At 44.6% G+C, this 27937-nt stretch overlaps 1 protein-coding gene across 1 annotated transcript; it reads right to left on the bottom strand.

Moving 5' to 3' along the window:
- On the bottom strand, positions 1–27783 carry slc2a2 (solute carrier family 2 member 2). Its single transcript, XM_088355255.1, has 12 exons — positions 27700–27783; positions 27534–27629; positions 23059–23267; positions 18861–18985; positions 16048–16163; positions 15823–15985; positions 11333–11439; positions 11182–11262; positions 6790–6894; positions 3832–3933; positions 3563–3766; positions 1–1620 (listed from the first exon to the last, which is right to left on the bottom strand). The coding sequence occupies exons 1-12, from the start codon at positions 27712–27714 to the stop codon at positions 1426–1428; spliced, it is 1518 nt and encodes a 505-aa protein (XP_088211381.1). The 5' UTR covers positions 27715–27783; the 3' UTR covers positions 1–1425.
- Positions 27784–27937: the final 154 nt, after the last annotated feature.

Here is a 27937-nt window from a genome sequence, read left to right as displayed (position 1 = left end):
TCTCTCTCTCTCTCTCTCTCTCTCTCTCTCTCTCTCTCTCTCTCTCTCTCTCTCTCTCTCTCTCTCTCTCTCTCTCTCTCTCTCTCTCTCTCTCTCTCTCTCTCTCTCTCTCTTTCCTACCCCCTCTTACTCTTATTTCTTTCTCTCTCTTTCTCTTTCTCTATAATCTACTCGTCCGGCCCCGAGAGGACGTTCGTTCGATCGTGTGGCCCCCGAGTTAAAATGAGTTTGACACCCCTGCTGTAGACAAAAACACAGGAAATACATTTTCAAAACAAATAATCCTGTTTTTTGTGTTTCCCTGAAAAGTCTTTCCATTTGTATTTCCTGTTAATTCATTTTAAACCAGGCATGTGAAACTTGATTTATTCCGACCAGCCATATATTTTTGAGTATGTCAAAAAATGAGTGAGTTTTAAGATCATTTCGATCCAGTTCGGAAGTTTTACAATAAATGCAAGACAAATGCTCTATTTGGCCACTAGAGGGTAGTGAAGGATATACTCTCAGCTTTAAAAGGCGCAGCCTAGTAATTTGATCTGATGTATTTTAATAATAATAATAATAATAATAATTTCCTTTGTATTGTCATTCTTTGTAACAATGTACACAGAACGAAAAGTCGATACACCTGACCCGTTGTAGCGAGTCGATGCAGCCGCAGCCAACAGAGGGCGCCGCCATTATACCAATTAGGTATGTCTCGGCCGAGGCGCGAACCATCTTATTGCCTATGCACTGATAAACGTTTACATTTTTATTTCTTTTTTTATTTATTTCAAGACAGTACAAAAATTAAAGCGAATTTTGTATTTTTGTATTCGGGCGTTTGCTTTGTTCTTCATCTTAGTACTGTATTTTTCGGGCTATTAATCTCTCTGGAGAATAAGTGAAATCAGCCAAAAAATGCATAGGTAAGGAGGAAAAAACATGCATGGCGGACGCCGATATCGGTGTGTGAGTGTGTGTGTGAATGGGTAAGTTTTAAGCACATTGTTAACCGCTTTGGGATGTATTCAATGACTTAAATTCAGACCATTTACCATTTTTTCATAGCTCCCACTTGAGTTTGTATGTATAGCGTGATGAGTTGGTTTGGGAGTAAAACTGCATTCACTCAACTGTTAAAATAAACCAATGCCGAACATGAAAATCATTATTTCTATTGTTTGTGAAAAAATGCGTTTTATTTAAAAAAAAAAAGTTGGGTTAGGCTAATGAAGTAGGTTGAATGCATAATACTGAAAAACTATGGTAAGCTAAAATTTGAGGTTGTCAGTCTTTTACTGATCCTGCCCCGCTGGGAGCAGAAGGTCTGGATCCATTCCCAGAGCCCAACTGAGTTTGACATCCCTGTTTTTGACCAAATCCATACACATAACCATTAGCACTCTTCGCTAATGCTGCTAACTCCCAAACAATCCCTCAAGCACACTTGGGTGTATTCAGCAGCTGCATTTCGACGTCATGTTCTGGCTCCTTTTTCGCGGCCTTCTGGAAAAGCTCGGCGATCTCCTCGAAGCTTTTGCCTTTCGTCTCGGGGACTCGCAAGTACGTGAACGACGTGAAGCCCAAAAGCAGCGCGGCAAACAAGACAAAAACGTATGGGCCCAGCCAGCTCTGAGGAGTAAAAATATTACAAAAAGCTGCTTTAAATATTACGAAAAGCTTTAAAACTACTTTCATTCTTGGGGCAAACAATTAAACTTTAATGAACTCTATAAGTTAAAACGTTGATGCTACTTTGCCTCTCGAGTTAAAGCTTTAAAGCTACTTTAACTCTTGAGTTAAAAGTTTAAACATACGTTGACTACGGGTTAAAACTTTAACGCTCATTTCACTTTTTCAGTTGAAGCGTTAAAACTCCTTTGATCTTTAAGTTAAACAATTAAACCTTCATTAACTCGACAGGTTAAACATTTTAAACTCATTAAGTTTTGAGTTAAAGCTTTAAAGCTGATTTATCTCTTGAGGTAAAGGGTTAAAGCTACGTTGACTACTGGTTAAGACCTTAACGCTTATTTAACTCTTTCAGTTGAAGGTTTAAAACCCTTTGATTCTTAAGTTAAACAATTATACTTTTATTAAATCTACAGGTCTAAAACGTTAAAACTCATTAGGTTTTGAGTTAAAGCTTTAAAGCTGATTTAACTCTTGAGCTAAGCGGTTAACGCTACACCGACTTGGGGTTAAAACGTCAACACTCATTTAACTTTTTCAGCTGAAGCTTAAAAAATCCTTTAATTTGGAAGTTAAACAATTAATCTTTTATTAACTCTACAGGTTAAAACGTTAAAACTCATTTAATTTTAAGTTAAATCTTTAAAGCGGATTTAACTCTTGAGGTAAAGGGTTAAAGCTACGTTGACTACTGATTAAAACCTTAACGCTCATTTAACTCTTTCAGTTGAAAGTTTAAAACCATTTGATTCTTAAGTTGAACAATTATACTTTCATTGAATCTACAGGGTCTAAAACGTTAAAACTAATTAGGTTTTGAGTTAAAGCTTTAAAGCGGATTTAACTCTTGGGCTAACGGGTTAAAGCTATGTTGACTACGGGTTAAAACGTTAACACTCATTTGACTTTTTCAGCTGACTTCAGCTAACTTTTTTCATTTACTGTACAGGCTAGAATGTTAAAACTCATTACGTTTTGAGTTAAAGCTTCAAGCTGATTTAACTCTTGAGGTAAAGAGTTAATGCTATGTTGATTGCAAGTTAAAAATGTAACACTCATTTAACTATTTTAGTTAAGGCTTTAAAACTAATCCGATCGTTATGTTAAACAGTTAATCTTTCATCAACTCTATAGGCTAAAACGTTAAAAATCAGTAGGTTTTGAGTTAAAGCTTTGAAGATGGTTTAACTCTTGAGGTAAAAGGTTAAAGCTATGTTGACTATGGGTCAAACTTTAACGCTAATTTAACCCTTCAAGTTGAAGCTTTAAAACTCCTTTAATTCAGAAGTTAAAAAATTAATCTTTCATTAACTGTTCAGGCTAAAATGTTAAAACCCATTAAGTTTTGAGTTAAAGCTTTAAAGCTGATTTAACTCTTGAGTTAAAGCATTTTTTTAGCTTTCTTTTTCTTCTTTTGTTCTTTTTCTTCCTTTTTTTAAATTGTTAACAGCCCTTCGAGACTTATTGTGATTAAGGGCTATACAAATAAAAAAAACATGACTCTCAGCTTATCATAATTGGAACACTGTAGGGTAAAATTGTATCTCAGAGCCATATGTACTCATGAAAAGATCCATCTATGGCTCACGAGCCATAGGTTCCTGACCCCTGCTTCACACTATAAAAGAAACAGCCGCCAGATGACGAAGGGCTTTATCTGATTCAGATCAGGAGGCTGCTCTTGGAACTGGTAACCATGGAAAACAGTACTCTCTGTTTCATGAAGAGAAGCTAGCACCTACCCAAAAAAAATCGACCTGAACAGTGATCGGCTCCGCCAGGATGGTAGACTTTCACGCTAATTAGCAACAAAAAAGTAGCTTTCATCTTCAAAAAGATTGAAGACCCCTATTCTATACCTTTTGTTATCAAACATCCTAACCTGTATGTAGGGAAAGGTCATTCCCACAATAAAGTTGCTGGTCCAGTTACAACAGCCGGCGAGAGCGATGGCCGCCGGCCGGGGCCCCTGGCTGAAGAGCTCGGCCACGATAAACCACGGGATGGGCCCGGGCCCCATTTCGAAAAAGGCCACGAAAAGGAAGATGGCCGACATGCTGACATAGCTCATCCAGGTGTAATCGCTCTGCGAGGGAAGAGGGACGTCCTTGTGGTTTTCGGATGGATTTCTCAGGGAAAATCAGGACTCACCTGGAACTTGAGTCCGACCGTCATGGCGACGGCGCAAAGGCACATGCCACCCAGGCCCAGTAAGGTGAGCGTGCGTCTGCCGGCCCGGTCCACTAGCGCCACCTGGAACAACCAGGTATTCTTTCCGATCAGTAGATCCACAATTGTACATGGTGCCTTATATTTTACATACAGTGGAACCTCGGTTTTCGAACGCCTCTCAGTTCGAACAAATCGGAGTCCGACCAAAAATTTCGAGAAATTCTTGCTTCGCTGTTCGGTCAAAAAATCGGAGTTCGAACGCCGGTAATGCGTGAGTGCGTACGCTAGGGTGCCATGCTGAGCGGCGTACGGGTGTTTTAGCCCCTTATTATGCCTCTGAAAAAAGTCAGTGCAAGCAGCAAAGTTGCTACAGGTGAAAAAAGAAAAGTAGTGCGTACAACTATTGCATTTAAGAAAGAAATAATAGCCAAATATGAAGGAGGTGTGCGAGTGTGATCTTGCTAGGGAATACAGTATGGCTAAATCTACGATCAGTACGATACTAAAGAATACGGAGGCTGTGAAATCTAGTGATGTGACTAAGGGAGTGAGTGATATAAGCAAGCAACGGCCGCAAGTTTTGGAAGAGGTTGAAAAACTGATTTTCCTCTCCCCACCGTCCACCTGCGCCTTCTGCTGACCACCACAAAGGTAAGAAATCCTATTCATTATTCTTTTCTTTATCGTTTTTTTTATTTTTACACGTTCTTGTTAGCGTAATCTTTCGTACGGAAGATTATGATAACGCGAACGTACGATTAGCTTTATGTTTACGTTAAACATTCAAGGTAAACATTCAGGGTGTTGGAACGGAGCCCAACATTCAGGGTGTTGGAACGGAGCCCCCTTTCCAATGAACCGCTCACCACTTGTTGTGGAGACCCGGATGCTAAATGACTTGTAAACGACCTGATTTCTTTATTTTTACACGTTCTTGTTAGCGTAATCTTTCGTACGGAAGATTATGATAACGCGAACGTACGATTAGCTTTATGTTTACGTTAAACATTCAAGGTAAACATTCAGGGTGTTGGAACGGAGCCCAACATTCAGGGTGTTGGAACGGAGCCCCCTTTCCAATGAACCGCTCACCACTTTTTGTGGAGACCCGGGTGCTAAATGACTTGTAAACGACCTGATTTTTTTATTTTTACACGTTCATGTTAGCGTAATCTTTCGTACGGAAGATTATGATAACGCGAACGTACGATTAGCTTTATGTTTACGTTAAACATTCAAGGTAAACAGGGCAGCACGGCGGCGCAGTGGTTAGCGCTTGTGCGGCACAGTTCATGTCATGGGAACCTGTCGTGGGTTCAAATCCAGCTCCAGACTTCCTGTGCGGAGTTTGTATGTTCTCCCCGTGCTTGCGTGGGTTTCCTCCGGGCACTCCGGTTTCCTCCCACATTCCAAAAACATGCATTTCAGGTGAATTGGCCGGTCCGAATTGTCCCTAGGTGTGAATGAGCGAATGAGTTGTCTGTCCCTGTGTGCCCTGCGATTAGCTGGCAACCAGTTCAGGGTGTCCCCTGCCCACTGCCCGGAGATGGCTGGGATGGGCTCCAGCCCCCCCGCGACCCTAATGAGGATAAGCGGTACGGCTGATGAGATGAGATTCAAGGTAAACATTCAGGGTGTTGGAACGGAGCCCAACATTCAGGGTGTTGGAACGGAGCCCCCTTTCCAATGAACCGCTCACCACTTGTTGTGGAGACCCGGGTACTAAATGACTTGTAAACGACCTGATTTTTTTGTTTTGACACGTTCATGTTAGCGTAATCTTTCGTACGACGGATCTGCCTGACGAAAAGTTTGGAGTGCGGTAAATCTTTGTTAAAAATAAAAGTAATCAGGTAATAATGACAATTTTGTGTCGAAAAAGTTGCGTCCCGGGGACGCACGTTGATTTAACATGATGCGTTCCCAGCAAAAATGATGCGTCTAGGACGCAGAGACGCGAGCAAACGAGAGCACTGGGTCTAAAAGGCCAAGACCAAATGTGTAGCTTATCAAAATACAGTGAAACCTCAGTTCTCGACCATAATCCGTTCCAGAACCCTGTTGGAAAACCGATTTGTTTGATCACCGAAATCATTTTTCCCATTAAAAATAATGTAAATCATTTTAATCCGTTCCAACACCCTGAATGTTTACCTTGAATGTTTAACGTAAACTTAAAGCTAACCCAGGCTAATCGTACGTTCGCGTTATCGTAATCTTCCGTACGAAAGATTACGCTAACATAAACGTGTAAAAATAAAAAATCAGGTCGTTTACAAGTCATTTAGCACCCGGGTCTCCACAAAAAGTGGTGAGCGGTTCATTGGAAAGGGGGCTGCGTCCCAACACCCTGAATGTTGGGCTCCGTTCCAACACCCTGAATGTTTAACTTGAATGTTTAACGTAAATTTAAAGCTAATCCAGGCTAATCGTATGTTATCGTAATCTTCCGTACGAAAGATTACGCTAACATGAACGTGTAAAAATTTAAAAAAAAAAGGATAAAGAAAAGAATTATTAATTGGATTTCTTACCTTTGTGGTGGTCAGCAGAAGGCGCTCGCACACCTCCTTCATATTTGGCTATTATTTCTTAAATGCAATAGTTGTACGCACTACTTTTCTTTTTTCACCTGTAGCAACTTTGCTGCTTGCACTGACTTTCTTCGGAGGCATAATAAGGGGCTAAAACACCCGTACGCCGTGCAGCATGGCACCCTAGCGTACGCACTCATGCATTACTGGCGTTCGAACTCCAATTTTTTGACTGAACAGCGAAGCAAGAATTTCTCAAAATTTTTGGTCGGACTCCGATTTGTTCGAACTGAGAGGCGTTCGAAAACTGAGGTTTCACTGTATATATTATATATATATATTAATATATTCTGGCAAGTTTTATAGACGAGTCCAATTAAATCAAATAAGCAAAGTGACTCACAGACACCAAAGTGAAGAGGGTGTTGATGGCTCCGACGCCAATGGTGGCATAGACCGGCTGACTGACGCCAGCATTTGTGAAGATCGTCGTGGAGTAGTAAAAGATCTTAAAATACAAAACAATTGGAAAAAAAGTCAGTGACTGCGGTGTAAAAATAATTTCAAAATAAAGTTGCCACTAATGATATTAATCTGCGGGTTGAGAACAGCAAAAACATTTAATGAAATACTTAGAAAAATAAGATAACAAAGGATGTTAGGATAGACAAGCGTTACATACGATAAAAAGAGATGGATACAAATATCTAATGAGAAAAAGGTTTACCCATTTCTATGTAAAACAAAAAAATTGGGATAGCTTCTTTGTTATTTTCAGAACCTGATGGTAGACCCAAACGCGTAACGCTTCACAAATAACTATCGCGGAAGCGGAGAAGTCAGGTACGGGAAAGCAAGCGCCGGCAATCCGACGATCGCTGGGCAGGAGGAGCAGGGAGCTCACGAGATCGGAACGTGGTCGGAAGTCGGAAACGAGTTGAGTAGCAGGGACGAGCGATCGGAGCGTGGTCGATGGGCAGAAATGAGTTGAGTAGCGGGGACGGCAGATCTGAGCGTGGTCGGTGTGCAAAAACGGGGCGAGTAGCTGGGGCGGGAGATCGGAGTGTAGTCGATAGGCAGAAACGAGTTGAGTAGCCGGGACGGGAGATCAGAGCGTGGTCGGTGGGCAAAAAAGGGGCGAGTAGCCGGGGCAGGAGATCGGAGCGTGGTCGAAGGAAGGAAAAAGTCAGGGAGACGGAGACAATCGAGAAGCCAGGACAGACGAGCAGGATACAGGTAAGTACAGGACAGACGGGATCGGAGCATGACCGGAAGTCAGAAATGAGTTGAGTAGCAGGGACGAGCGATCGGAGCGTGGTTGGTGGGCAGAAACGAGTTGAGTAGCCGGGACGGGAGATCGGAGTGTAGTCGATAGGCAGAAACGAGTTGAGTAGCCGGGACGGGAGATCAGAGCGTGGTCGGTGGGCAAAAAAGGGGCGAGTAGCCGGGGCAGGAGATCGGAGCGTGGTCGAAGGAAGGAAAAAGTCAGGGAGCCGGAGACAATCGAGAAGCCAGGACAGACGAGCAGGATACAGGTAAGTACAGGACAGACGGGATCGGAGCGTGACCGGAAGTCGGAAACGAGTTGAGTAGCAGGGACGAGCGATCGGAGCGTGGTCGATGGGCAGAAACGAGTTGAGTAGCCGGGACGGGAGATCGGAGCGTGGTCGGTGGGCAAAAATGGGTCGAGTAGCCGGGGCGAGAGATCTGAGCGTGGTCGATGGGCAGAAATGAGTTGAGTAGCCGGGACGAGCGATCGGAGCGTGGTCGATGGGCAGAAACGAGTTGAGTAGTTGGGACGGGAGATCTGAGCGTGGTCGATGGGCAGAAACGAGTTGAGTAGCCGGGACGGGAGATCAGAGCGTGGTCGGTGGGCAAAAAAGGGGCGAGTAGCCGGGGCAGGAGATCGGAGCGTGGTCGAAGGAAGGAAAAAGTCAGGGAGCCGGAGACAATCGAGAAGCCAGGACAGACGAGCAGGATACAGGTAAGTACAGGACAGACGGGATCGGAGCGTGACCGGAAGTCGGAAACGAGTTGAGTAGCAGGGACGAGCAATCGGAGCGTGGTCGTGGGCAGAAACGAGTTGAGTAGCCGGGACGGGAGATCAGAGCGTGGTCGGTGGGCAAAAAAGGGGCGAGTAGCCGGGGCAGGAGATCGGAGCGTGGTCGAAGGAAGGAAAAAGTCAGGGAGCCGGAGACAATCGAGAAGCCAGGACAGACGAGCAGGATACAGGTAAGTACAGGACAGACGGGATCGGAGCGTGACCGGAAGTCGGAAACGAGTTGAGTAGCCGGGACGAGCGATCGGAGCATGGTCGATGGGCAAAAACGAGTTGAGTAGCCGGGACGGGAGATCTGAGCGTGGTCGATGGGCAGAAACGAGTTGAGTAGCCGGGACGGGAGATCTGAGCGTGGTCGATGGGCAGAAACGAGTTGAGTAGCCGGGACGGGAGATCAGAGCGTGGTCGGTGGGCAAAAAAGGGGCGAGTAGCCGGGGCAGGAGATCGGAGCGTGGTCGAAGGAAGGAAAAAGTCAGGGAGCCGGAGACAATCGAGAAGCCAGGACAGACGAGCAGGATACAGGTAAGTACAGGACAGACGGGATCGGAGCGTGACCGGAAGTCGGAAACGAGTTGAGTAGCAGGGACGAGCGATCGGAGCGTGGTCGATGGGCAGAAACGAGTTGAGTAGCCGGGACGGGAGATCGGAGCGTGGTCGGTGGGCAAAAATGGGTCGAGTAGCCGGGGCGAGAGATCTGAGCGTGGTCGATGGGCAGAAATGAGTTGAGTAGCCGGGACGAGCGATCGGAGCGTGGTCGATGGGCAGAAACGAGTTGAGTAGTTGGGACGGGAGATCTGAGCATGGTCGATGGGCAGAAACGAGTTGAGTAGCCGGGACGGGAGATCAGAGCGTGGTCGGTGGGCAAAAAAGGGGCGAGTAGCCGGGGCAGGAGATCGGAGCGTGGTCGAAGGAAGGAAAAAGTCAGGGAGCCGGAGACAATCGAGAAGCCAGGACAGACGAGCAGGATACAGGTAAGTACAGGACAGACGGGATCGGAGCGTGACCGGAAGTCGGAAATGAGTTGAGTAGCAGGGACGAGCGATCGGAGCGTGGTCGGTGGGCAGAAACGAGTTGAGTAGCCGGGACGGGAGATCGGAGCGTGGTCGGTGGGCAAAAATGGGTCGAGTAGCCGGGACGAGCGATCGGAGCGTGGTCGATGGGCAGAAACGAGTTGAGTAGTTGGGACGGGAGATCTGAGCGTGGTCGATGGGCAGAAACGAGTTGAGTAGCCGGGACGGGAGATCAGAGCGTGGTCGGTGGGCAAAAAAGGGGCGAGTAGCCGGGGCAGGAGATCGGAGCGTGGTCGAAAGAAGGAAAAAGTCAGGGAGCCGGAGACAATCGGGAAGCCAGGACAGACGAGCAGGATACAGGTAAGTACAGACGGGAGCCAGAGTCAAATAGTGCTTACCTTGCATGTGGGGAGGTTCGCTGACGGACTGACAAGGAGTGAAGGAAGCGTCGTGTTTAAATAGGAGGGGAACCAATCAGGAAACGAGCAGCAGTTGGAGCCAAACGAGTGGGCACAGGTGAGGGCAATGGGCAACCATAACAGTTATTTTCTTTATTTCTTATGTTTTAACTTTATTGCTGATTTGTATTATTATTGATTGATAACAAAAATAAGAACAAATAAATAACTGGATAACTGGATAACAGCATAACTGAATCTATGAATAAATATATAGCTGTTGGCTACCTAATGAGAGTTATTTTACATAAATAACAATATTTAGTGCCCACTCAGGTTGTAGTCACCATTTTTTTCACCCCATATTCTTAAAACCTACAGGAAGGGGTTTTCTTTAAGACTTAGACAAAATACCTTCCTGTAGTTTCCCTTAGAATGAAGTCTTCCTTAGACTCTAAGTCACAGTCGTCAAACAGGCGGCCCGCGGGCCAGATCGGGCCCGCCAATGGTTTAAATCCAGCCCGCAAAACAACAGTGAGAGAAGCGCAACAGTAAAATGAGCTGTAGTTTTAAATATTTCCACCGGATGTCACCAAAGCCAGTTAACACTTGCAAAACAATTGTGGTAGTATTTCTCCATTTCTCTCTGACTCACTTCTTTTTTATATATTTCTCTTTTTCTTTCTCCTGTTCTCTCTCTTTTTCTCTATTTCTCTCTCACTCTTTAACTCTTTCTTTTTCTCTGTCTTGCTCTCTTTCTATTTTCTCTCTATAATTTGCACTTTGATTCTCTTTCTTTCTATTTTTCTTTTTCTTTCTCACCCTTTCTTTCCCTTTTTCAACCTCTCACTCTCTCACCTCACTTTGTCTCTTTTTCTCCTGCTGACTCTTTTTCTTTCTGTCGTTTCACTTCTCTTATTCTTTTTATGTTTCCCTTTTTTCTCTCTATATTCATTTCCCCCTTCTCCATTCATATCTCTATTCTGCTCTCTGTTTTTCTCTCACTGTTACTCTGTCTCCCTTGTTCTACCTATCTGTTTATCGCTCTCTTTCCCTCCCTCCCTTTCTCTGTCTTTTTCTCCCTCTCTTTCTCTTAAACTCACTAGGCCGGCCCCTGTGAGATTTTCTAATAGCATTTGTGGCCCCCAGCTAAAACGAGTTTGACACCCCTGCTCTAAGTGAACCATCCTTTTTGGCAAAACCTGAATTTGGCTCAAAACCTGCTGTGAAAAAATTACGCTTTTGCTTCACAAAATGAAAAATTAAACAACACAATGCAGCACTTATTCTCAAAGCAATTTACAAAAGAAGACTAAAACTGGACTGACCGCGTTGATGCCCGACAGTTGTTGCGACAAGTGCATCATGAGGGCGACAAACAGCTGAGGCCTGTACATCGGCGAGCAGATCTTGGGACAAAATCAACCAAATTCTTGTTGTGCACGGAACAAAAAACAAAAAGTGTAAATGTGTGCTGACCAGGGAGTAGATGGAAACTCTCGGCACTTTGCCCGCCTCTTCCTTCTCCCTCCTCATCTCGTCCAGGTCGTCCGACGCATCGTACCTCCCCTTCAGCCGGTAAAGACCTGCCGGCGGAATTGTACTATTACCGTAAATTCCGGACTATAGAGCGCACCTGATTATGAGCCGCACCCATTACATATCGGGAGGAAAACCGATTTTATACATACACAAGCCGCACCTGTATATTAGCCGCATGCGCCCACATAAAAAAAAACGCAATACAAACACAAGATTGACTTTTACCCGATACAGTCCATAAAACACACCCGGCAAAATGAACGGAAAATGATACCGGTACTCAACATTTAATGCAGACCTGCAGAGTCCAGGTGCCCGTTGAAAGTAATCCAGGGAAAAAAGTGTATATTTCCAAAGGTAAGGGTGGGAAAAATATATATCCACTATTGTCGGCCGCATCCACAAACACGTCTCACCTTTACTCCACTTTCCGTCAGCCCGTGTTTGCCCTGCCCCTTCTTTCTCATTTGCTCGTACAAAACATATCAGAATAAGTTTCTAAAATAAATACATTACAAAAATATACAGTTACAAATACATATTATACATGGTTACACATATTAACAAAGAAAGACGGTACACCGAGAGAGTTTTCAAAGCTCTAATAACAATATTGTAACTTTCATCCCAAACCGTGCCTGTGAAGGGTAGCAAAACGCTACTAGTAACACGCTCGCAACTCAGCAAACAGCTGTTAAAAAAAAACATACCGTACTTGAAGTAAGCACGGTAAACCGTCCTCATCTTCCTCCTTATAACTAGCGTCATCAAAGTCGTTTTCCTTAAATATGGGAAAGAGACTTTGTCATATTGACGTGGTCCCACGCCCCCTTAATTAAAAACACGCTCGCAAAGTAAGTCCTATATCGGACTGCTCGACTGCGTTTTGCTCGACTGCGTTTTGCTTGAAAGTTGCGTCGTGTGCCTTTCTTTTTGCAAATTGCATGATGAGGATATGTCTGCGCTAATTTAATTTGTGCACAAGCTAAGAAGTTGCAGTCGAAATCTTACCTTTTGTACTCGAGCGCCACTGGCGGCCGTTAGAAAAATTACATAAATTGGCCACATCACAGCCGCAGGGTTGAAACTTAGGGAAAAAAGTAGCGGCTTATAGTCCGGAATTTACGGTATTTCTTAAAATGTCTCGGTGGAAGAAGGAATTCATTTACCGTGTTTTCACGACTATAAGGCGCACATAAAAGTACAGTAGATCCTATATGACTACCTGTAAACACAAAAATTTCGATATTCGAGATTTATTTGGAGCAAAAATCTCGCTCACCATACGAAGGAAAATACAAAACGAATTTGGTAAAGTGAAAATGTATGAGGGCCGACTATTCAGCCTTGCATTCTTTGAACAGTCCCATAAAAAAAGCGCAGCAGTGGCGTGAAAACAGCTTCCATTTGCTTCCCCTTTTCACAGTGTTCGCTTACAATTAGGTTTTTGTAGCATGTTTGGGCTGGCAGTGCCTCTTGAAATTACATTTTTTTAAAACAGTCACAGTCTTTTGGCAAATTAGGATTTTTTTCTGGATTTGGGTAAGAAAAACTACTAAAATTTTCTCTCAGTCAGTTTTCTTTTTTATTTCCGCATGTTGTAAATGAGGTGGGCTTAAATTCCCACAGAAAGCCAATGTCAAGGTGGCCAAATGATTTTATAGTGCTTTCAACATTACTGGCGAGCCACATATTATTAATTTTACAACAGAGGCCGAGGGCCCATAAAAATTTGACCACGGGCTGTAAATGGCCCCCGGGCCGGACTTTGGACATGGCTGCATTAAAGTGTTTTCCAAGAGAACGGGAGATAGATGTCAATTGAAACGAAGCGGGAAATAAAAGACAATCATGGTGTTCGCGCAAGTGACCTAGATAAGGAGTACGATCGGTCATCCATCCATTATCTGCATCACTTATCCTCAGTAGGGTTGCGGGGGTGCTAGAGCCCATCCCAGCTGTCTTCGGGCAGTGGGCAGGGGACACAGAGACAAACAACTCACTCGCTCAATTTTAACCAGCCAATTAACCTGACATGCATGTCTTTGGAATGTGGAAGGAAACCGGAGTGCACAGAGGAAACCCAAGCACGGGGAGAACATGCAAACTCTACACGGAGAGGCTGCAGTAGCTGGACTTGAACCCCGAACCCCGAACCCCTGCACCATGGGGCTGCGCGCTAACCACCCATCCGTCATGCCGCCTAATATCGGTCAACAAGGGGTTACATTTTTTAAGCTGTTGCAGGAAGACATACAGTGGAACCTCGCTAGTTCGCGGTTCCACATTTGCGGGTTCAGAGCTTCGCGGGTCTAAAAAATATACCTTACCTTCTCAATAAAAGCATTTATTGACTTGAGCAAGCGCGAGCTTATGTCAACTGAGGACATGGTGTGGACACTCTTATTGTTAAGGGGAGGGGGAGGCCCTGACACAATTCTTAGTCATGGTGAGTTACCGCTTCACTAACCCCCCCCTCCTTCAACTCCTCCCACCTCACCCCCTTCTTATGTGGCGCTGTTTATCTTGGAGGAACTCGGCGACGCGACGTAAGTATATTCTCTTCTGTCACATTTCATCTCAAGTTTGACTTTATTATACCAAAAGCGAGCGGTTGTTTGTACTACCTAAACATGGCTGATTGTGTGTAGTTTCGTGTATTTGTTGTAAAAGCCGTTCGAAGTATGTTGTTATTGTCAGAAGGTGGCTCTTTCACTTTCATTAAAATGTACACGGAACATTTTTTACCGTATACCTGTATACGTTTTTTAAGCATTTTTGAAGGGGCGCCGCTACTTCGCGGATTTTCGGTTTTCGCGGGTGGTCTCGGTCCCCATTAACCGCGATAACCGTGGGATTACTGTATTTGTTTGAATTAAGGCATCAATTATCTTAGTCATTTATTTTTGAAAGGAGGTGGAAAGATGAGCTATGAAAGCTGACATTTAGGATATGCTTCTTGTCCGAACCGATTAAAGAGGTTTATTCTAAAACCATGGACAATAACTCGAGGTTAAGTACCGTATTTTCCGCACTATAAGGCGCACCTAAAAGCCTTTATTTTTTTCAAAAGCTGACCATGCGCCTTATAATACAGTGCGCCTTATATATGGATCAATATTAAGTCGCAAAGCCTTGCAACTAAGGCAAGCAGCCGCCGACTCGATTTTCCCCCGAAGGCGAAGTCGTCCGCGGTGTATGCTGGGATTCATATACCGGCGTTTCATTTCCTAGCCAATGTGTCAATCATCATTTGAATCAGTCACTATTGGCTAAAGTTATTCGGAGGTAAAGGGGACGGATCCTTTTTATCATTTACAGGCTCGCATAGGCCAAAGGGGCGAAACAAAGCCTGCAATTGGCCGAAAAAGATGAATGTGAATCACACGTTGGGTTGCACTACGGCATAGAGAAAACATGTTTTACTATTCTGTATTTGTAAATATTTTACTCTCCTGGATTTACGACACTCACGGTTGTAAGAAGACCATGGTTACGTATCATTATAGAATAGAATATAATAGAATATGCCTTTATTGTCATTGTTACAATATGGGATATGCTGTGACAACGAAATCGGACGACTCCAGTTCCACATTTACAGTGAGGATAAGGACACAAAGAGACAAAGGAACAAAGAACTAACTCACTTTGTTGTAAGTAGGCTTTGTTTTCCTCCGGGGCGTTGATGAGGGGGGTGAGGGTCAAACAGAGTTGCCGGATACAACCGGAATGTTTGATGTTTGATCTTACATTACACATAGTCCAGTGTTTTTCCGAATTGCTCAGTCCACAATTGAATGGATTTGGGAGTACAGTCCATAAACATGCCCGATTAAAGTCCGTTTATTGAATGTGATGGCTGCAAGAGAACTTAGGTGAGCTATACGGCTTTATATTTTCCCGGTATCTTGTTTTAGAACGATCTTGATGTTTCTGTCATGAATCTATTTTTAAACTAAATTCAATTCAAAGTGTTTATTGTCATATGCAAGTAAAGAACCCCGTTTCCCTGCACAATAAAATTCTTACTTTGCTGTCCACACAGTTGCCAGCAAAAATAAAATGGAAACTAAAAAATGTTTGGCATTTCTTGAATCCCAAGACTTGAACCTTCCGAATGATATTTGGAACGATGCATTTGAGTGATTGGTGACATCGTACAGACACTGTTTCCGTACATGTCTGAGACACGTATTTGCTTCTTTGCAAGCTTTCGGAATGTTAAGGGAGTTAAGAGTTTGACTGAACTATCTCACTGTTTTGTCGACGCTCCCATTGTAGCGCCTTATAATCCGGTGCGCCTTATGTATGGAAAATATAGAACCAAAAACTATTTTTTGGGGGTGCGCCCTATAACCCGGTGCGCCTTATAGTGCGGAAAATACGGTATTTATTTTTGTGACGGAAAACCTCCCGATACCTACTCTTCTCAGCCTCCTCTTCCTTTCCCAGCAGGATGTAGAGGTAACGTGGGCTCTCAGGGCACATGGGCAGCAGGAGGGTTTGCAACACGGCAGGGGCCCCCGAGAGGGCCAGCAACAGGGGCCATGTTTCGTCGTTGCCCAGGATAAAGTCCAAGCCGATAACCTGCAGACCACAGGTAGGGGTTCTACACTGGAGTGGGCGTGGCCCTTTGTCCCCTGTCTTACCTGGCTGATGAGAATGCCAATGACGATAGCCAGCTGGTGAAAAGTACCTAGGGCCCCCCGGTAAGCTTTGGGTGAGATTTCGCCGATGTACATGGGGACCAGGCCGGATGACAAGCCTGGAAACACAAATACACAAAGTGTGTGACTATGAAACAAAATGGTATCGTGTGATCTAATCATGGGCTTATATAGAATTCTATTACTATTGTAGCATCACGGTGTGGTATGCTGGGTGCACGGAGGCAGATAAAACAACCTTACAGAGTCAACAACAGCCCAGAAAATCATGGGCTGCTCTCTGCCCAGTCTGGACGACTTTACTGGCATGCGCTACCGCAGCAGAGCCCACGACATTATTACGGACTCCTTACTCTCTTGCTGATGCTACAGGTCACTGTATATACAGGGTGTTTCAAAAAATGTGAAGTCTTCTGTCATGGTTGCCATGGCGCCCAATTGGCCCCGCCCGTGTGTTGCCAGCTGCGGCTCATTGACAGATTGGCTTCCTGTCTATTTAAGCTCAGTGCTCTCACTCTTCCTTTGTCAGTCAGTCAAAGAACCACTGCCCCACAAGACGTGGGTTCTGACTCGGTCCTGTTTCCTGTTGGTATTTCCTGTCCGGTATTGTTCCCGTTTGTTTGTCCCGTTTGATATCGGTTTCCATTTTTGTCCTGTTTATTATTATCTCCAGTTTTTGTTCCCGTCTAGTTTTTCCTGTTTAATTTCGATATCCTGCTTTGATATCAATCCCTTCTGCCCCGTCCTGTCCCGTATTGACCCCATCTGTCCGATATCTGCTCAGGCAATTGGTATTGATCTCATCTGCCTTTGGCTTCCTGTCATTCCACACCAGACTGCTGCTTAATGTGCATGACTCCCCATTTCCCGTAAAATAAAATTATTGTGTGAGAAACGTCACGCATTTGGGTTCTCCTCCTGTTCCGGTTTATGACATAGATAGATAGATAGATAGATAGATAGATAGACAGATAGATAGATAGATAGATATTGTCTACTTGATTTAAAGAGTGTAGACTATGTTATAATCAATGACAATAAAGACAATGATATTCTACTCTACTTTATCTCCACGATGATTATGAGCAATAAAATGGTGGTTCCATAAAAATCAGAGCACTAAATTGAAAATGAATTAAAAACAGCTGGCCCCTTTTTTTATAAATAACATGGCATCCACATCACTAGCGCCTTTTGAAGAATCAATCAAATAATCTTGATTCATCTCCCAGCCTGTCAAGACCAGAACAGAGACAGGACCCACTTGCGTTACGTTTCTCACAGTTTTATTGGAAGAAAGGAATGGGTTGCACCCACGATCCGGTGATCGCTGGGCGCGGGAAGCAGGTCGCTCCGAAGGCAAAAGTGGTACTTCAGTGGTGAGCGATGGCGGTGTCGGGAACGTAGCCGGGACAGGAGAGCAAAAACGTGGTCAGGGTCGTAAGCGAGTTGTAAGCCAGGAAAGGAGAGTAGAGGTGGTCGAGGACAAAAAAAGGTCAAAAGCCGGGACAGGAGAGTAGACGTGATCAGGATCAAAAACGGGTCGAAGCCGGGGGACAGACAGGAGCAAGGGGTGGGTTTGTATAGGGACAGGGAGCCAATCAGAATATAAGGCAGTTGGCGGCAAAGGAGCGGGCACGGGTGATCAACATCACGAATCATGACAAAGCCTTAATAAAGGATTTCATCACGCTATTCTAACAAATGTCGTTTTTGATGGCGCGAGTGCAGCGGCTTCACGGGGTCCAGTTCGTCTTTTGTTTTTCAGTGTTCTTTTATCCCTCATATTTTCCCTTCGACTCTTTTCGCAACTACAATAACATCCACAACATCCCGAGGGATATACAGAGACCCCCGGATCTCCCTGGGTGATCTGCCTGCCGACAACGAGCAAAAGAAAAAGGCTGCCAGTCGGGCCTGGGCTAAGAAGGCGACCACACAGACCAGCGCTCCCAAGCATGTTCCTGACCAACGGCAGATCCATCGTCCACAAAATGAGTGAATTTGAGCTGCGGATCGCCACCAACAGCTTCGTCCGAAATTGGAGTATTTTTGTCACCACGGAGTCTTGGCTTCCCTGATGCCGCAGTCCAACTAGCAGGACGCACGCTTCACCGGCACGAAACAGACGGAGACTCCGGTAAAAACAGGGGTGTGGGACTATGCGCTACAATAACAGCCGAATCATTGACACACACTGCTCACCCGATATAGAGTTTCTAGCATTATCATGTAGACCCTTCTATCTACCGAGAGAGCTAACTGTGGTCATTGTGCTTGCTGTTTACGTTCCACCGGATGCTAACGTTCCACCGGATACTAACGTTAGCATAGCGCTAAATCTCCTGCCCGCTGGTATCAATAAACAGCAGCTTGCACACCCCGACGGAGCTTTTATCGTCGCCGGGGACTTTAATCGGGCATGTTTAAGGACTGTACTTCCCAAATCTATTCAATACGTGGACTGAGCAATTAGGGAAAAGAACACTGGACCGTGTGTACAGTAAGATATAACATCTGGTTGGATCCGGCCATCTCTGTCTGTCCCTCACCCCCTCATGCACCCCCCTCCGGAGGAAAACAAAGCCTATACAACAAGGACAGTACAAACATCTTCTTTGTTCCTTTATCTCTTTGTTTTCCTTATCCTCACTGTAAAATGTGGAACTGCCACGTCCAATTTCGTTGTCACAATATATCTTATGTTGTAACAATGACAATAAAGGTATATTCTATTCTATTCTATTTTGTCCGTAATGTTCCTCAAAATGGAGGTGATAAGAGTGCTAGCTTACCGCAGTAAAAGCCCATAATAGCTCGGCCGGCAATGACCATAATGTGAGGCCGCCACATCTTGCAAAGTCCCATCAGGAGGCTTCCGGCCACCGCCAACACGTTGATCGCCAGCATGCCCTTCACCCTGCCACACAATCGCATATTGAGGCTAAGTCCCTGCTCCTGACACTGATTTTTTTAATACTAAAACTCATTTTAACTCGAGGGCCACATGATACATTCTTTCGGGGGCTAAATAAAGAAGAAGAGTGAGAGAAGGGAAAAGCAAGAGAGGAAGAGAGAGAGAGAGGTAAAAGATAGAGTGAGAGAAGGGAAAGGCAAGAGAGGAAGAGAGAGAGAGAGAGGTAAAAGCAAGAGAGAGAGAGTAAAAAGCGACAGAGAGAGAGACAAGCGAGAGTGAGCAAAAGAGAGAGAGAGAGAGAGAGGGAGAGAGGAAAGCGAGAGCGATAGAGAGAAAGCAAAAAGCGCAAGAGAGAAAGAAAAGCAAGAGAGAGAAAAAAACGATATAGATAGATAGAGAGAGAGAGAGAAAAGCGAGAGAGAGAGAGAGAAAGAGAGAGAGAGTGAGAGAGAGAGAGAGAGAGCACATTAAAGAGAGAAAGGGAGAAAAATACATCGGGAAAGAGAAAAGGAGAGAAAGAAAGTAGGAGAACTGAATAAAGAAGAAGAGTGAGAGAAGGGGAAAGCAAGAGAGGAAGAGAGAGAGATAGGTAAAAGCAAGAGAGAGAGAGAGTAAAAAGCGACAGAGAGAGAGACAAGCAAGAGTGAGCAAGAGAGAGAGAGAGGAAAGCGAGAGCGATAGAGAGAAAGAGAGAAAAAGCAAAAAGCGCAAGAGAGAAAGAAAACCAAGAAAGAGAGAGAGAGAAGTAAGCAACAGAGAGAGACAGAAGTAAGCAAGAGAGAGAGAAAAAGAACAATAGAGAGAGAGAAAAGCAAGTGAGTGAGAGAGAGCGAGAAAGCAAAAAACGTGAGAGAAAGAGAGAGGGAGAAAAGCAAAAGAGAGATAAAGGCAAGAGAGAGAGAGAAAAGAAAGCAAGAGAGAGAAAGAGAGAAAACCAAAAAAGAGAGAGAAAAGCAAGAAAAAGAGACAGAGAGAGAGAGAGAAAAGTGGGCAAACAAGAGAGAGAGAGAGAGAGACTGAGAGAGAGGGAAAAGCACACAAGAGAGAGAGAGAGAGAGAGAGAGAGAGAGAGAGAGAGAAAAGTGGGCAAACAAGAGAGAGAGAGAGAGAGACTGAGAGAGAGGGAAAAGCACACAAGAGAGAGAGAGAGAGAGAGAGAGAGAGAGAGAGAGAGAGAGAGAGAGAGAGAGAGAGAGAGAGAAACAAGTACACCGTTTGTGAGACGCATTTGGCTTTGGCAACATCAAGTGGACATATTTCAACGTGCAGCTCGTTTTTCTCTTGCGCTTCCCTGAGCGCTGTCTCGTGGGCCGGATTAAATCCCTTAGGGGCCTGATTCGGCCCGCGGGCCACCTGTTTGACACCCCCGTTTTAATAACTTCTTTGGGTGAATTTTGCAACATATTAGGAGGTTCTTGTTCCTGGATACCGACTTTGGAAGCTTTTCTTCCTTTAATTGCGCAGGTCTTATCACTGATACCGTTGCATAGTCCTTGAACATGACACATGTATTTCCATAGCTTTTATTCCTGTCACGGTTGCCATGGCGCCCAATTGGCGCCAGCTGTGTCTCGTTGACAGATTGGTTCCTCTTCTATTTAAGCTCAGTGCTCTCACTCACCCTGGTCAGTCCGTCAACGAACCTCAGCCCCGCAGAACGTAGTTTTTGACGCGACGACTGGTTCCTTGTGATTTGGCATGAGGAAGCAGTGAGTGCAGGTTACAAAGTAACGGAAGAGACCGATTTCCTGCCTGCGTTTCATGTCCGGTATCGTTCCCGTCTGTTTTTGTCCTGTTTATCATTATCTCCAGTTTTCGTTCCTGTCCCCTGAATGAGGGTCACCAGCATTTTTTAAGCTAAATGCTAATGTTTTTGTTACTGATTAGCAAGAAAGGCTACCAGTTTGAGATGCATTAAAATAAAACTTATTACTATTATGTTATTATTACGTTACTACTAAGTAATAATCATTACTCAAAACTTTCACATCGCGTTTAAAATGTGGGTGTTATTTTTGACTCAGGGCCGATTTTTATTCCACAAATATAACTAAAATTGGGTCTTATCACCTGAAGAACACAGACAGAGTCCGCCCTCTTCTTTCTCAGGCAAATTGCCCCGCCCGTGTGGCGCCAGCCGCAGCTCGTTGACGGATTGGCTTTCTGTCTATTTAAGCTCAATGCTCTCACTCTTCCTTTGTCAGTACGTCAACGAACCTCTGCCACGCAAGACGTGGGTTTTGACTCGGTCCTGTTTCCTGTTGGTATTTCCTGTCCGGTATTGTTCCTGTTTATTTTTGTCCTGTTTAATATCGGTTTCCAGTTTCATTCCCGTCTAGTTTGTCCTGTTTAATTTCGATATCCTGTTTTGATATCAATCCTGTCTGTCCCGTCCTGTCCGGTATCGACCCCATCTGTCCGATATCTGCTCGGGCAATTGGTATCGATCTCGTCGACCTCTGGCTTCCTGTCTTTCCACGCCAGTGGTACTGCCTAACGTGCCCGACTCTCCATTTCCCGTAACGCATTTGGATCCTGATCTTGTTCCAGTTAATGACAGTTCCTGGTTTATTGTAGCAAAGTTGCTCTTCCTGATAAAATTTGGTGTTTCTCACTGGGTGCTCCTACAAAGTTTTTGTTCCTGTGTACCGACTTTGGAAGGTTTTGTTCCTTTTTGGCATAGGTCTTATCCCTGATACCATTAAATAGTCGTTCAACATGACAAATATCTTAAGAAAGCTTTTATTCCTGTGTTTTTTTTCTTGATAAAAAATGGTGTTCCCGAGTTATACAAAGTTCTTGTTTCCGACAAATGACTATATCCATTCCACGTGTTTTTCAGAAGTTATAGAGATGTGTCCCTTGCTACTTGGACTCTTATATTAACACTATTTCCTTTTAAAGTCAAGTCATGTTTAAGTGTATAGCTCTTTGTCACGAGAAATCTCAAAGGGCTGCACAAACTACCATTACACCATCCCCTGATCTGAAACCAACATGAGGGCAAGGAAAAACTCAGTCCTCAGAATGAGGAAAATGAAGGAAAGTAGAAATGTGATGGCTGAGTGAAGCCGCCAGAGAGAAGTGTCTGCGTCATTTTTAAGCAGACTTGCGAAACATGGCAACAATTTCACGCATTTAATACACTTCACCCAAATTTCAAGAATTTTCAAACAACATTAAAATTAAAGTATCTTCAAGACTTTCAAGCACCCGTACATGTCATGATTTCTGATTCAAGGCAGCTGTGACTGCCCAATTGGCGCCAACAGCCCTGAAAACTGATTGGTTCAAAGATTGTTTTTAAACCCCTGGCTTCCAAGAGAAAGCTGTCAGACCGTTTGCGAACCTATGCTCCCAGCCAGGCAAGCTCCATACCTTCCAACATTTTCCTGCCCTGTTTTCTCCTGCCTGATACCTGTTGCCGACTTGTTTCTGGACCCGTTTCTGCCCTGCTCTTCCATCCGAACCATCGACCTGTTTTGCCCTGTTTTCTGCCTGATACCTGTTGCCGACCTCTTTTCTGGACTCGATACCGCCCTTGCTCTCCCGTCCAGGCTATCGACCAGTATCCCTGCTGCCTACGATTATCCTCGCTCGACTCGGAAGTGCCACTTCCGCGTTCCTGCCATCTGCTACCCGTGTCCGTAGAAGCAAACACTGCTCTCCCTCATTATCGATAAAACTGAGTAAACGAACGCTACTTGGTCCTGTCTCCGTTTTTGGCCTGTGACAGTACAGACCTTGTTCTCGTTTTCTGACACATGGCTTTGACAAAGTTGTTGTTCCTGACGAGTGATTATGGCAAAGTTTGTATCCATCACAAGAGATTTTGGCAACGTTCCTGTTCCTGATTTGACTGAGGTTATTGTTTCCAACAAGTGGTTTTGGTTCTCTTATACCAGAAAAGATACTTTAGCAAATTTATTGTTCATGACAAATTACTTCAGAAAAGTTCTTGTTCCTAAGAAGAGACTTGACCAAAGAGAATCCAAGAACGCTTTTCTTCATTGCAAAATGATGACCCGTGGGTTCTCCATGGTTCTGACCAGTAGGTACCTCTGTTGCATTCTCACCTGCCTCTCAGGTCCCCCACATACCCCACCAGGAAGGAGGACACCACGCCACCGACTGAGAAGATGGCTACCGAAAGTGACCAATACATGGTCACGTCCGGATGGACCGGCTCCTGCGCCCTCTCGGACGCAAGGCTGCCATTGGCTGAAATTTCGTCGGCTTCCTGGGGCCACACCCCCAGCGAGCGCCCGTAGTGCCTCTCGATCACCTGCCAGGAAAAAGATGTCACTCGTGTTCGAGATCTTTGAATGAGGGTCACCAGCATTTTTGAAGCTAAATGCTAATGTTTTTGTTACTGATTAGCAAGAAAGGCTACCAGTTTGAGATGCATTCAAATAACACTTAGCATATTACTATTATGTTATTATTACGTTACTACTAAGTAATAATCACTACTTTAAACTTTCACATTGCATTCAAATGTGGGTGTTATTTTTGACTCAGGGCTGATTTTTATTCCACAAAATTGGGTTTTATCACTTGAAGAATACAGACAGATTCCGCCCTTTTCTTTCTCAGGCAATCACTGTGTCACGGTTGCCATGGCGACCAATTGGCCCCGCCTGTGTGGCGCCAGCTGCGGCTCGTTGACATATCGGCTTTCCGTCTATTTAAGTTCAGTGCTCTCACTCTTCCTTTGTCAGTCCGTCAACGAACCTCTGCCCCGCAAGACGTTGGTTCTGACTCGGTCCTGTTTCCTGTTGGTATTTCCTGTCCGGTATTGTTCCCGTTTATTTTTGTCCTGTTTAATATCGGTTTTCAGTTTTGTTCCCGTCTAGTTTGTCCTGTTTAATTTCGATATCCTGTTTTGATATCAATCCTGTCTGTCCCGTTGTTTAATATCCTTTTCCAGTTTTGTTCCCGTCTAGTTTGTCCTGTTTATTTTCGATTACCTGTTCTGATGTTAATCCTGTCTGTCCCATCCTGTCCGGTATCGACCCCATCTGTCCGATATCTGCTCGGGCAATTGGTATCGATCTCTTCGGCCTCTGGCTTCCTATCATTCAAAGACAGTTTGCTGCCTAACGTGCATGACTCCCCATTTCCCGTAAAATAAAAGGCTTGTGTGAGAAACATAACGCATTTGGGTCCTGATCCTGTTCTGGTTCATGACACACTAAGGTGATGATTCATGCGTTTATATCCACTCATTTAGATTATTGTAATTCCCTGCTCGCCGGTCTTCCCAAAAATATTATAGCCATTTTGCAACTACTGCAAAATTCAGGAGGGCAGGGGGGGGGATCATATTACACCAATTTAAAATCCCTGTATTGGCTCTCTGTGCTTTTCGGTTTGATGTTAATTTGCTTTTACCAATACTGGTATGGTGTGGTTCGATGGCTGAAAATCCTTCCTGTGGCCATCTGTTGCCATCCCTGTCAGTGTGGATGAGCTTCTTTTAGGTCCATTTCCCTACATGGTTAGTCTGTGCCTTGCAATAATTGTATTAAATTCATAACTTTATTTGTAGAATCATTTAATTAGTTTGTATTGTATTTTAACTGTTGTATTTGTCTATACATTAGGTGTTCTGAGTTATTGGGTGAGGATTTGTATTTTATTATTGTACACTGCATGTTTTTACAAAGCACTTTCAGTGGCAAATGTTCAATTATTTTAGCAATTATTTATTGAATAGAGCTTTACGAATAATTGATGTGATTTGATTGGAAATGTGGTTAAAAAAAAGCTTCAGTCAACCATTAAAACCCTTGCCTTTTATAAGGGAACCGAGCAATTAACATAATTAAATTACCAACAAATTTGAGTTTTGGAAGAATTGATCATGGATTGAAAGACGGTTATCATGTCATTGAATTTTAATGCCAGTAAGAAATCAATTCTCATAGAAAATCACAATGACAATGACAGCTGTGCCCGCTCTGATTGGTTCCCTGTCACTATTTGAACCCAGTCCTGTCTGTCTCCTGTCGCCAGTCCGTCTGTGAACCTCAGTGTATACCAGGCAAGCCTTTTTCGACCCTGACTCCAAACTGTCCCGTTTTTGCTCCCGTCTGTCTACGGCTACGACCTGTTTTGATTCTGACCACGTCTGCTCTCGCGTCCCGGCTTACGACCTCTTTTGTCCCTGACTACGTCTACTCTCCCGTTCTGGCTTCTGACTCACTTCCGACTCCGACCACGCCTTGCTCTCCCAGTCACAGCTACCGACCCGTTTTCCGTCCCTGACACCGGCATCGATCGCTACGGAAGATCCACTTCCGCGTTCGGAGCACCATCCGAGTACAAGAGCGACTTGCTTACCGCGTCCAGCGAACACCGGATCGTGGGCGCAGCCCTTTCTCTTCCCTCCAATAAAACTTGTGAGAAACATAACGCAATTGGGTCCTGTTTCCTTTCTGGTCCTGACAATTAGATGTCCTTACGGGACCACAATAGGGACACCCAAATACATAATATTTGCACGAATATTTCCCATTTAGGTTAGGCTGTTGTGAAGTTGATTGCGATATTTTGCTAACTTTGTTCTGTGTAGCGTAAGGAATATAGATAGATAGATAGATGGATAGATACTTTATTCACCCCCTAAGGGAAATTCACATTTCCAGCAGCATCCCTGAGCTGAGAACAATACAATAATAAAGCCAAAAGAATACAATATACAAATACCCAGTGTGACGTGCAAATGCCCACTTTAGCATGTTATATAGAGTTAGCATGTTATATAGAGACACATAACACATTTTATACAGTTGACTGCTAAAGTAAGAGGGGAAAGCATCATTTGACCTAGGTGAATGGTCGAACTGAACAACATAATTGCATCTGATAATTGGTACATACTGTAAAATTCGGAGTATAAGGCGCACCAGATTAAAAGCCCAAACCAGTACATTTTTCAAGGAAAAAACATTTTGTACTTGCATAAGCCGCACCCGACTATAAGCCGCATGTCCCACATTGAAACATGAGATCTTTACAGAGAAAGGGGGTACACAGAAATAGTTTTCATAATATGCGGTACCTTAATCCCTTAACTTTTAACCTTTTAAAATATGTCATAACACATATCATTGGAAAGCTTAAACTATCGGGATTCAAAAAAGATGACAATTTTAAAATATACTCATTACAATCAGTCTGAAACAAGATACCCAAAAACTAGAAGGCCGGGGTAACTCACCATTACGTCCCCTGGCCGTGACTACCCGCGAAAATGTCTTCTATAGAATCGAATATTTACTCCAAAACACACGATAATGCCGACAGTGTCATGATTACCGATGTGAATCACCTGTACCCGCTCCTTTGGCGCCATCTGCCTCGGACTCTGATTGGCTCCCTGGTCCCTATTTAAACCCACTCCTATCCGTCCCCTTTTGTCAGTCCGTCTGCGAACCTCAGTTAACATTAGGCCTTTTTCGACCCTGACTCCCACCTGTTTTTTGCTCCTGTCTGTTCGCCAGCTTTCGACCTCTTTTGTCCCCGACCACGTCTACTCTACTTTCCTGGCTTACCACTCGCTTACGACCCCGACCATGTTTTTGCTCTCCTGTCCCGGCTACTGACCCACTTTTCTGTTCCTCGACACCGCCATCGCTTGCCACGGAAGATCCACTTCCTCGTTCAGAGCGACCTGCTTCCCGCCTCCAGCAATCACCGGATTGTGGGCGCAACCCTTTCTCTTTCTTCCAATAAAACTTGTGAGAAACACAACAGGACAGGAGAGCAAAAACGTGGTCTGGATCAAAAACAGATCAGAGATCAGTCTGAAACAAGATACAAGAGACAAACGGGGAGATCAGGAACGAACAGGTGGAAAAAAACGGGTGTAAAAACGGGACAGGCGGGAGTCAGGGTCAAAATGCTTGCCTTTTGACACCAGAGGTTCGCTGATGGACTGACAACTGGAGAGTGACAGGACTGAGCTTAAAAAGGACACAGAACCCGCAGGGAGCCTGCAGTGGCTGACACAAAATGAGCGGTGGCCCGGACAGAAGAGCAAAAACGTGGTCCGAATCAAAAACGGGTCGGAGTCGGAGACAAACAGGGAGATCAGGAACGGACAGGTGGAAAAAAAACGGTGCAAAAACGGGACAGGCGGGAGTCAGGGTCAAAATGCTTGCTTGTAACAACAGAGGTTCGCTGACGGACTGACAACTGGAGAGTGACAGGACTGGGCCTAAAACAGGACAGGGAACCCGCAGGTAGCCCGCAGCGGCTGGTGCCACAGGTGATCCAAATCAGTAATCATGACAATTCCATGCGTCTCACTTGTAAATCTACTGTTAAGCGCCCCTGGCGGCCGGTAGAATAAATGCATAAATTAGCCGCATCATTGCATAAGCCGCAGGGTTGAGCGTCGCGGTGTACAGTCCGAATCTTACGATAATCGTTTTACGGCTGCAACCGAACAAGACATGGGGAATTCCCTTTCATTTTCAATCCCGTTTTCCGATAACGCAATCGTTTTACTGCTTGAAGGAAATAGACCATGACTTCAACTCACTCGTTGGGGGGCGTTGATGACTCCCATGCTGTATCCAAATTGAAGGGAGCCCAACATTGCCGAAAAGACGGCAAACGCTAACGTGCACGTCAGCTCCTGCGAGGAACAGCAAATTGAAAGGAAAACCATTTTCCGGTGACAACCGAGCACGGAGAAGCCGACTTACCTTTCCTGGCTCCATTTTCAAGAGTCCAAAAGTCGGCGGCAGCCAGGCAGGGGAGCTAATGATCAATGAGCAATGTCCAGTGTCCACACGCACACACGCACACACACGTGCACACATACTGAAAAACAATTTTGGTTTTGACAAAACACTTCTATCCAATGTTCCCTGTAATTTTCCACGGGTCTGAGCGTTCACACCAAGTCGGTGAGCAACGCTTGAAACAACAGTGAGCAACAGC

The sequence above is a fragment of the Urocampus carinirostris genome, chromosome 15 (genome assembly GCF_059441175.1).
Source record: "Urocampus carinirostris isolate Australia breed hairy pipefish chromosome 15, RoL_Ucar_1.0, whole genome shotgun sequence".
Taxonomy (NCBI): Eukaryota; Metazoa; Chordata; class Actinopteri; order Syngnathiformes; family Syngnathidae; genus Urocampus; species Urocampus carinirostris.
The sequence above is the reverse complement of the archived record's forward strand: the minus strand, read 5'-3'. Positions and strand labels throughout refer to the sequence as shown.

Coding starts and splice junctions, on each gene's coding strand:
- slc2a2 (XM_088355255.1), bottom strand. Junction 16,164..18,860: donor TATTATGGGCTTTTACTGCG/GTAAGCTAGCAC, acceptor TTGTGTTTCCAG/GCTTGTCATCCGGCCTGGTC. Junction 1,621..3,562: donor TGACCTTTCCCTACATACAG/GTTAGGATGTTT, acceptor TTTACTCCTCAG/AGCTGGCTGGGCCCATACGT.